This window comes from Convolutriloba macropyga, chromosome 8 (assembly GCF_964194025.1).
Source record: "Convolutriloba macropyga chromosome 8, txConMacr16.3, whole genome shotgun sequence".
Classification (NCBI taxonomy): domain Eukaryota; kingdom Metazoa; phylum Xenacoelomorpha; order Acoela; family Convolutidae; genus Convolutriloba; species Convolutriloba macropyga.
Window position 1 is genome coordinate 10,696,697 of NC_134475.1, and position 10,428 is coordinate 10,707,124.

The 10,428-nt window shown below is 35.0% G+C and overlaps 1 protein-coding gene across 1 annotated transcript in view; it reads left to right on the forward strand.

Annotated features, from left to right (window-relative positions):
• LOC142344450 (protein transport protein Sec24B-like) overlaps window positions 1–8,649 on the forward strand; it is a 41,612-nt gene extending 32,963 nt beyond the window's left edge. The window contains exons 12-15 of the mRNA XM_075396103.1: window positions 54–184; window positions 788–914; window positions 991–1,094; window positions 7,929–8,649. Coding sequence (XP_075252218.1) covers window positions 54–184; window positions 788–914; window positions 991–1,094; window positions 7,929–8,052 — 486 coding nt within the window. The 3' untranslated portion in view covers window positions 8,053–8,649. The remainder of the gene's footprint in view (window positions 1–53; window positions 185–787; window positions 915–990; window positions 1,095–7,928) is intronic.
• The last annotated feature ends 1,779 nt before the right edge of the window (window positions 8,650–10,428 follow it).

Sequence of the window (10,428 nt, forward strand, 5' to 3'; positions counted from 1 at the left end):
TTCTAATTTTCCAAGCAAGACTGTGGGGTAATTGAAAATACTTTATTATATAGCCTCTGATGGGGGGTTCTGATTCTGACGAGACACCTACAAATACAAACCCTGACACGACAAACTTCAGTTTCTCAGAGGGAGTGGTGCCAGAGCCTCCTCAGTTGCAGCTGTCTGCTGAGAGTCTTTCAAGGTGAGTGTTGTTTCAATCAGGTGACTGTATTAAACCAAAGATCTTTGAACCGGCTGTATTGAACAAAGGATATTTTTTGCATGGATTATTGTACGCTGTTGAAAACAACAATTGACGTCCAATAATTTTGCGTTATTGAACTTTTTGTGTGCTGTGGAACATTTTGATTGAATTAGGGCCGTATTTAACCATGTAAGGGATTTTCTTTTATTTAATTGCATTGACTTAGTTTTATTTTAGTTTTATTTTAAAAGACATCTAATTGAAAGTACAGCTGCATTCACAATTTGTCAAATCCTTCAATCACGAGTTTTTATTCTTACCTGACCAAAGTGGGGAGAATATAAACGAACATTTCACGCGTGCAAATTTGAAATGGACAGTTGAATTTAGAATTATTGAACTGCTGATCTGTTGAATTAATTACCATAGTTATGATAACCAAGTTAATTATAATTTAATTATAATAAAAATTTATTTTATAAATTTTCATTCTAGTTTTTAAAAGATTTAGGATTTTAAGTTTCATTTAATGGATTTTGTGTTCATTAATTGCATGGGCTGATTTTTAATGATGCTTAATACGATAATTTAAATTTCTAGGGACGGTGCGTATCTGTTGGATAAAGGCAAACAGATGATCATTCTGGTCAGGCAACAGGTGTCCATGAATTGGTGCATGAAGGTCCTCGATCTCCCCAATACAGCTTCAATTCCCGCTGGGGGAATGGTGAGTGCCGATAGTGTAATCTTATATTTTTTTTAAAAAAAAAGTGTTAAATTAAAAAAAAGCCGTGTCCGTTTAGAAACACCTTCCTGAATTGGACAATAATGTCTCGAAAGCCCTGAGGGCGTTCATCGACCACCTTTTGGACTCAAGGCCAAATCATGCTCCCATCCTCATTCTCAGGTAAGATGAGGAGTAATTTTTGTCCAAGCCTTGAATCAAAGTTCTTCAAGATCACACCATATATTTATAGTGTGTCATTTATTATATTCGAAAGTTCTAAATTTTAAAGGGAGGTTATTGACTTCGGCTGCTAGGAGTTTCACTTAAAATGATGTTGCGGTGAACTAATAATCAAGTGAACATCTGATCTCAGATATTTCTTTTGCTTCAATTAAGAGTACTGAAGGTTGATCAGCTTTAGTTGTAGCCTACAACTGTGATGTTTTTCGCAGCCTCAATTTTAAGGCGAGCTTTTTCTTCTGTTAATTTCAGCAGAAAAATTGGAGCCCCGGTAAAATTGCTGATAACTTTCTCAGAAAAACAGTTTAAATTAGGATTGTTAAAGTTGTGGAAAATTGGGGAACGCTTTCATGCTGGTTGAGATACTCTCTATGCGGCAATCAGCAAATGATGAATTCTCACTGGCTGAAATTTAGTGTGTCTGATTTTTAGAAATGTAGAGTTTTGATATATCAATCTCAGTTGTTTTACTGCTGATGAATTCATCTAATAAACGACACCACAGAACTTGTAGATGCTGAAATAAATGCGAATATCTCGAGTTCCTTCATCCGTCCGAATTCTCACTTTATGTGGTTATTTTTAAATTTTTTATTAATAGCCACCGTCAGCCTCTGAAACGGCAATTATTTAGGCGCTCTCCTTTTTTACAATTCAAATCATTTGAACTGTATTGGGGCGCTGTCTTTTTTTAATGATCTGTTTACACATTTTCATGATTTTTGAAGTCAAATTGGAGTGGTGATTTTGGTCACACCGAAACAGGAAGTGGAGCGAAAAAGCGAGTGGTTTTGCGGCGTGAAGTTTTTCGCTCTAATTTTAAAGTAGAGCGAGAAAACGCTGGTTGAACAAAAAATCGCTTTCTCGCTGGTGGTTTTTTGTTTACATACGGCAATTTCACTTCGATTTTTACTGTTTATTCTTTGGAGCGGATTTTTTTCTAAATGGTTTTTCCAATCCAATCATAGTTCATTCTGGGCCTAGTTTTTTGTTTAAACCAAATTGCCCTTTCTCGCAAGTGGTTTTTTGTTCACATGCGGCATTCTGTCATTGATTTTCTGTATTTTTTTTTTAAATTTTTTAATCTGATTTTTTCAGAAATGGTTTTCCCAGTTCACTCATACTCGGTTCCATGTCTAACTGTTAGTTTAGTCAATGAAAATTCTTTCAATTGTGCTTCAGGACTTGTCCTGCTACGTTTTTTTTATTCGCTTTACCTTTTGATCAAGTTTCCTGTTTTACATAAGTCACCATTTTCACGTTTGACTTCTGACTTACCTCACTCAGTGTTTCAACTGAATGGATTTTAAGTTTTTTTACGCATTGAATTATGCAATATATTGAATACTGTCGAGATCAGAAGAGCAAAATCAAAAGAAACGGAATAAACCGATAAAGCCCGGTCGTTAAGTCATAGTACATTAGGTTATCAAAGTTCATTAGAGCGATTGCTAGCTGATATTAGTGTTAAGCTTAATACCCTTCTGTTTAGAAGCTGAAGTAGTTTAGGCTAAGAACCTAACTGAAACTGCACACTTAATTAGAACAATTTTTGAATCTTAGGGAAAAAATTGTGTCAATTTCAATCTTTTTTTGTTTTCCGTTTCAATCCCGATGTGCGTCTAGCGCGTCAGCGGGGGCTGCTTTCCAGCAATCTGCCGGCTATGTTATAAGCTTTCAGTTGAATGTCGGAAACAGCTGAACGGAAAGACAGGTGTGCGAGACCCCTTTGACAAGGACTGCGCAGATTTTTTGTTTCCTGGCTAGTTTAGACTACAATAAGCAGCTCGCATTGCTTAACTGTTTTGAAGACGAGATCGAATGAATTATAACTATAGCTGTGCCGATATTTGTTTTGCTCGAGGTTTCGGCTTTTTGGTCAATTTATCCACAGCGCAGATTTCGTCTATTCCCTAATTTTTGTTATCGATGCCAAAATTTTTGGCCTATTGTCTTTAATATCCGAGGCATCAGAACTAATTTTTTAAATCATCTTTGTTGGTGTGTTCAGTTTTTTGTAATGTTTCAGAGGTCTTAGGCTTCATGTAAGAGGTGCAATAATTTCTAGAGCACGTAGTTACAACTATTCTACTTGTGAACTTAAAACCAAATTTCGGAATTTGAGATCTTACTGATTTGTTAAATTTTTCAAATGCACGAAAAGTTTTAAATTTTTTTCCACTAAATGAACTGATTTATGGTCTATTTTTCGGAAACATGGCGTATCGAAAATTTCAATTAAATTAATTACTCTTCTGATGATGGTAATTGGTGAACACTAAAGCTCATTTTGCAATTAGGTAATTTAGTTCCGGCTGTGTCAATTGTGATTCAGGCTCTGATTTTTATACCCCTTCTCGTCCAACTCAAAAACAATTTGGCAGAAGTTTTTAGTCTACTACTCAAAACAAATTTTGATGTGTTAAGTATTCTTAAACCAAAGGGCTTCTTAACTTGTCTCATGCTTGCTGGGCTTCGTGGATAATTGCTCTATTTTCGACCAATTATCGAAAGGTAAAGGATTCCCATTTTTTAGACGTTCAACCTTCAGCAAAATGGGCAATACTGTCAAGCTTTTTTGTTTCAAACATGAAGTGATCAAATTTTTTAAGACATTTCACAATGACTTCGAGCTGTTTATTGGTGGTGAATGTGTTTAATGCCTTATAGAAATCCCTAATTTTAAATCCACGATTAACAGCCGTGAGCTACTTAGAAAGCTATGATTTGGACACATTTTTTGCATTCTAAAAGACTAATAGCCGCCGTCAGCCTCTCAACAGCCTTTGTTTAGGTGCTCTCCTTTTTTAAAAACACGCTTTACCTTTTAATCACGTTGTTCGTTTTACATAAGTCAGGATTTTCATGTTTGACTTCTGAATTACTTCACTCACACCTTCAACTTAATGGATTTCAAATTCTTTCACGCATTCAACTACGCGATGTGGTGAATACTGTCAAAGCGAGAAGATTAAATTGAAGAGGGACGGGATGAACCGAAAAAGCCCGGTCATTAAGTCAATGAGAATTAGATTATCAAAGTTCTTTAGAGTGTTTGCTAGCTGACATTGGTATTAATCTTGTTAGCTTTTAGTTAAGAAGCTGAACTAAGTGTAGGTTCAGGATCTAACTGAAAATGCACTTTTAATTAGAACAATTATTGAAATTTAGCAAAAATTTTTGTCAATTTCAACAAGCTGTTCTTTTCTCTCTGTTTCAATCCCGATGTGCGTCTAGCGCGTCAACGGAGGCAATCTGCCGGCTATGTTATAAGCCTTCAGTTAAATGTCGAAAACCGCTGTACGGAAGGACAAGTGTGCGAGCCCCCTGTGACCAATAGGATTGCGTAGATTTTCTTTTTCAAGGCTAGTTTTGACTGCACTAGGCAGCTCGCATTGCTTAACTGTTTTGAAGACGAGGTCTAAGGATTTATAACTATAGCTGTGCCGATATTTGTTTTGCTCGAGGTTTTGGCTTCTTTAGTAAAGTTATCTACAGCGCTGATTTCCTCCATTACCTAGTTTTTTTGGCGATGCCGAAATTTTTGGCCTATTGTCTTTATGATCCGAGTCATCAGAACTAATTATTTAAATCAACTTTGCTGGTGTGTTCACTGTTTTTTGTAAGGTTTCAGAGGTCTAAGGCTTCATTTCACAGGTGCAATAATTTCTAGAGGAGGTAGTTGCAACAATGCTACTTGTGAATTTGAAGCAAAATTGCGGAATCTGATATCTGAGTGATTTATTAAAATTTTCAATTGCGCGAAATGAATTGATTTCTGGTTCAATTTTTGGAAACATGACATCTCCAAAATTTATATTAAATTAATTTCTCTTCTGATGATGACGAAGTAATCTTTGAACACTACAGCTCATTTTCCAATTAGGTAATTTGGTTCCGGCTGTGTAAATTGTGTGATTCAGGCTCTGATTTTTATTCCGAAAACAATTTGACAGAAGTTCTTAGTTACTGCTGAAAACAAATTTTGATGTTTTAAGTTTTCTTAAACCACAGGGGCTTCTTAACTTGTCTCATGCTTGCTGGGCTTCATGGATAATTGCTCTATTTTCGACCATTTATTGAAAGGTAGAGGACGCCCATTTTTTAGACGTTCAGCCTTCAGAAAAATAGGCAATACTGTCAAGATTTTCTGTTTCAATCATGAAGTAATCAATATTTTTAAGACGTGTCACAATGACTTCGAGCGGTTTATTTGTGTTGAATTTGTTTAATGCCTTATAGAAATCCCTAATTTTAAATCCACGATTAACAGCCGTGAGCTATTTAGGAAGCTATGATTTTAGGCTCATTTTTTGCATTCTAAAAGACTAATAGCCGCCGTCAGCATCTCAACGGCTATTATTAGTTGCTCTCCTTTTTTAAAAACACGCTTCACCTTTCGATCACGTTTTTCGTTTTACATAAGTCACGATTTTCATCTTTGACACTTCACTCACTCTTTGAACTGAATGAATTTCAAATTTTTCATGCATTCAATTACGCAATGTGGTTAATACTGTCAAAATGAAAAAATCAGAAGAGACAGGATAAAACTATACAGCCCGGTCATTGAGAATTAGGTTATCAAAGTTCTTTTGAGTGTTTGGTAGCTGATATTGGTTTAAAGTTTAGTAGCTCTTAGATTAGAAGCTGAATTAAGTTTAGTTTTAGAATCCAACTGAAACTGAACGTGAAATTAGAACTTTTTCTGACGTTGAAAAAGAAACTGAAAAATGTCCGGTCATTTCATCGAATTGTTTCTTCAATCCCTACGTGCATCGAAGGAATCAACGCGATCTCCTATTTACAAATCGAAGACTTTGAATTGTATTGCGGTGCTGTCTTTTTAAGATCTGTTCTCACATTTTCATGCGTTTTGAAGTCCAATTGGAGTTGTGATTTCGGTCACGCCGAAACAGGAAGTGGAGCTAAATGGCTGAGAAAAAGCTCTTTTGGGGCGAGAAAGTTTTTTTGATCTAAACATAAGGTACAGTGAGAAAACTTTGTCTGAACAAAAATTCGCGTTCTCGCTAGTGGTGTTTTGTTCACATGCGGCTATTTCACTTCAAATTAAATTTTGATTTTAAAAACATTTAAATTATATGTTTTTTGCTTTTTTTGATCGGGTTTATTTTCTTATTGGTTTTACCAATTTGTTCTTAGTACATTCTGGGCCTAGTTTTGTGTTTGAACCAAATTTCAATTTCTCACTTTAATTTTGAATGTTTTTTTTTTATTTTTTGGATTCGGTTTATTTTCTAATTGGTTTTTCCAATCCGTTCATGGTACTTTCTTAGCCTAGTTTTGTGTTCGAACCAAATTTCGATTTCTCGCTATTGGTTTTTTGTTCACATGGGGCTTTTTGACATGGGTTTTTTTTGGTTTTTTTAAAAAAATATTCTCAATTCACTCATGGTCCGTTGTAGGTCTTGTTTTTCTTTAGTCAATAAAAATTCTATGAATTGTATTCCAGGACTTTTCCTGCTATGTTTTGTCTCTTTACCTTTTGATCTAGTTTTTAGTTTTACATAAGTGACGATTTTCACATTTGACTTCTGTTTTACTTCACTCACTCTTTGAATTGAATGGATTTTAAATTCTTTCAGGCATTCAATTACTTAATTTGATGAATACTGTCAAAGTCAAAAGATCAAAAGAGACGGGATAAACCGATAAAGCCCTGTCATTAATTCATGGAAAGTTAGGTTATCAAAGTTTATTAGAGTGTTTGCTGCTGACAATGGTATTAAACTTAATAGCTTTCAGTTTAGAAGCTGAATTAGGTATAGTTTTAGAAAATTAAAAGTTTCAGTTTTCACCTTATGGTTCTTTTTTGATTTTCTTCCAACAGTCTGCGCCTGTTAATCGGTCTAGATGATATAGCTCTGTGGCTATAAGAATTTTTAATTCATATTTCTGTTTTTTTTTGTTAGTGACAGTTTGCAATTTTTTTCGCATGCTTGTGACTACTTTCTGAGTTTTCCATGTTTCTGTGGTTGAAAAATGCAGATGTTTTGTTGGCTTGATCCCATTACCTCAATGATTATTTTCAAGGCATTAAAAACTTTTTTCCCCGGTATTTTGCTTATTTTTTGAAGCTGAGCTCTGTACAAATGTGTGATCTGAAATTGCTTCTCATCTGGCTTTTCAATCCCATTAGTCTTGATGGGGCTCAATGGCGGCTATTTTCCGACTGTCTTAATTAGATCTGGTTTTGCTATTCAAATGTCTATTTGAATTTCCGATTCCTCTGATACAATTTTGCTCTCATTATTATTAATGCAGCTGTGCTTAGTAGCCATAAATAAATGGTCTTCAGTTTTGTTTTCCTTTTTTTCCCAAACTAAGCTTTATCTAATTATTCTTTTATTCGCCATCTTCTTTTCATACCGCCCTAAGCAAACGTTGTTTGTATTTAGTACTTCGTCCGACATTGTTTTGGTACTCTTTATTGTAGATAATGGCGCTTTTGTTCATTTTCAGGTGTTCATGCAATAACTTCACCAGCTAAAATTGTGACGTTTCTGCTGTCTGCTTAAATTTAGTTGTAATTTGTTGTAAAATGTATTGCCAATAGCCTGTTTAATCGATTAAGGTGGCCTTTCCGGTAAATATCTATTCGAAGTTAAAAAAACAGTTATCCAATATTTTGTATTTGATATCCGCAATGCTCGACATGCTTAGGCGCTTCAACATTAGATTGGAAATTTGATACCTTATAGTATATGGAAAATTTAATGGATAGCTGTGAATGACAATACTCTTTCTTTTCAGAGATGACGAACCAAATAAGGCGCTCTTTTTCGAGTGCCTCTTTGACGATCGGGCTGAAAACAGTTCCTCATACGTTGAATTCCTACAACACATCAACAACTGCATTGTCAAAATGAAGAAATAAATAAATTAATCAACCTCAAACAAACAAACAAACAAACGAACGAACGAAAGAAAAGAAAAGCAGACATACACTGACCCGCTGATATTTATTCCCTCACTCAGCTAGTTGGGATTCAATTTACAATCCTTGCTTTTCAATACTTCTCTCCTAAAAATAAAATGACGCTGACTCTCTCTTCATTTGCTGGTTACCAAAACAGGCTAAATTTTATTATTTACTTGGTGCTATGGCTTGCTCATTTTGCTGTTTTCTCATGGCTCTCATGTTTCACCCTTTTCCGAGATTTATTTTCAGGACAATATTGTTATGTTTGGCTCTGGGTTTTAGCATCAAAAAGTGCTTAAACCCTAATTTGTGGAACTACCTGTGAAATTTTTCCCTCTTCACTCTCAGCTGTCCCAAAATAGCGTAATAATTTGTTCGTTTTTGAATAATTGATTCATATATAACGTTTAATTGAAATCACTGTAATTAGATCTTATGTTGCGGTGTAGCCAAATGACAAACGAAAGTGCTCCAGCATTTTGATATAATTTGCGGGCTAGGACAGTAGATCGAAAGACAGTAAATGAAAGCAAAAAAAAATTAGGATAATGATTGAAAGCGATACTTAATTATGCCTTGAAGTGGTTAAAGAAAATCAAAGAATACGCGATGTTTTTGTATAACTTATCGGTCTTGCTAATTTGTTCGGTTGTGATAGATTCATATCAAGTCCCATGGCCCACGAGGTCACATAGCCAATCTCATGTTTAAAAATTTACAAGTCTTAAAAGTCTTAACAATTGTCAATTAGAGTATATTACACGGTTTCTATTTTTCTATCTGTTGTCCCAATTCTTGCGAAATCTAGCATTTGCAATCTACTGTCCCTTCGATTTACTGCCCCCTCCCCGATATAATTTCACCCCTCACCATACCATTGAATTATGAAATATTCTAGATATTCCGATTTAATTATTTCCTGTAAATTTTATGTAGTCTCTATTTCTCCGGTTACCATGTAATTATTTGTTCCTGTACCAGCGAAGTTTACCTTTGGAGTGGTGTATTTCCATCATTTTTCTTTCCCTTTTTGAAGTTTAGACGACATCCAATCATTGATGAGGTGAGATCGTTACACGTTAACCCTAAATTTGTTAACCCTAAATTTGTTAGCGCTGAATTTGTTGAAGTTAAAAATTTCGTATAGGGTATAACGTGTTATGTTGAAATGTGGGCTATTAACCCTACCCAGTTAGTCGAAACTTGATGCAGCTTGATAACACGTGCATGATCTTGCAAAGCTTGAAACATTTTGCCAAGAACTTGATATCCATACAAAGATCTTGCAAGTTCGTACATATCTTGATGTTTTCATAGCAAGTGCCATGTAAAGATCTAGGCAAGATGTTTTGTATCTTATCAAGGTGTATCATGTTTCTATTTACTGGGTACCTTTTAGTTGTTTCAATCAATGCTTAAATTTTGGGATTATTTCAAACCATTTTCATGCAATATGTTGAAGTAGCATTAATATACTCGCTGTTGTTAGTATAACTTGTGAAGACAATAATGTTGGATGCCGGGTTGATTTGAAAAATTATATTGAATTATTTTTGAGAAATTTATTGTAATTGCAGAAAGATGGTGCGGAGAATAAAGATGTTAATGATATAATTTTGTCGAAAGATTGAATTGAAGCATCGCTGGTAACTATTTTACTGAAACAAGCAATACCAGCTGTTTTGAGACTGACAGACGAGATAATCGGGTTCCAGTTGTTAATGGCTTTGACATTAATTTTAACACATCTTGGTCTTCTTTGTCTTCCGGCTGTATAGCAAGAGGCTGATAACAAGAACGGGTTATGGATAGCGTTCGCTGTGTTCATTCTCAAATTGATCTTTCTTTCTTATTTGCTTCATTATGAATTACTGGAGAAGAGATGAAAGCTCATTTTATGCAATTTTCAACGTTACTAAGAGCTGAGATAGCAATAGCTGAGTGAGGCTATTATTGGCCTTCTCTTAGTTTGCGCGACGCGGAGAGGAGTATTGCTGGAGCGTCTTATTTGATTGATTATTATGTTGGAGTGTATTTGAAACAGAAAGGAAAAAGTTTTTGGGCCAAATTGCTGAAGAAAAGAGAAAGAAGAGAGTGTTTTTGTGTTCACTCTCTTCTCATTTTTGGAAAAGGCTAGAAAATAGGTGTAATAAATTAACGCTGAGCGAGCAAAATTTTATGACAACTTGCGGCTTTTTAAAAGCATTTTTTCAGTTTTAACCGTATTCTTTTCGCCCGAAATGGTGTTTCATCGTTTTATTAAACAGTAGTGGCGCGTTTGGACGTGTTCTTGTCCATTTGAAGCAAATATAAAGAGTTTTTGATGCAATT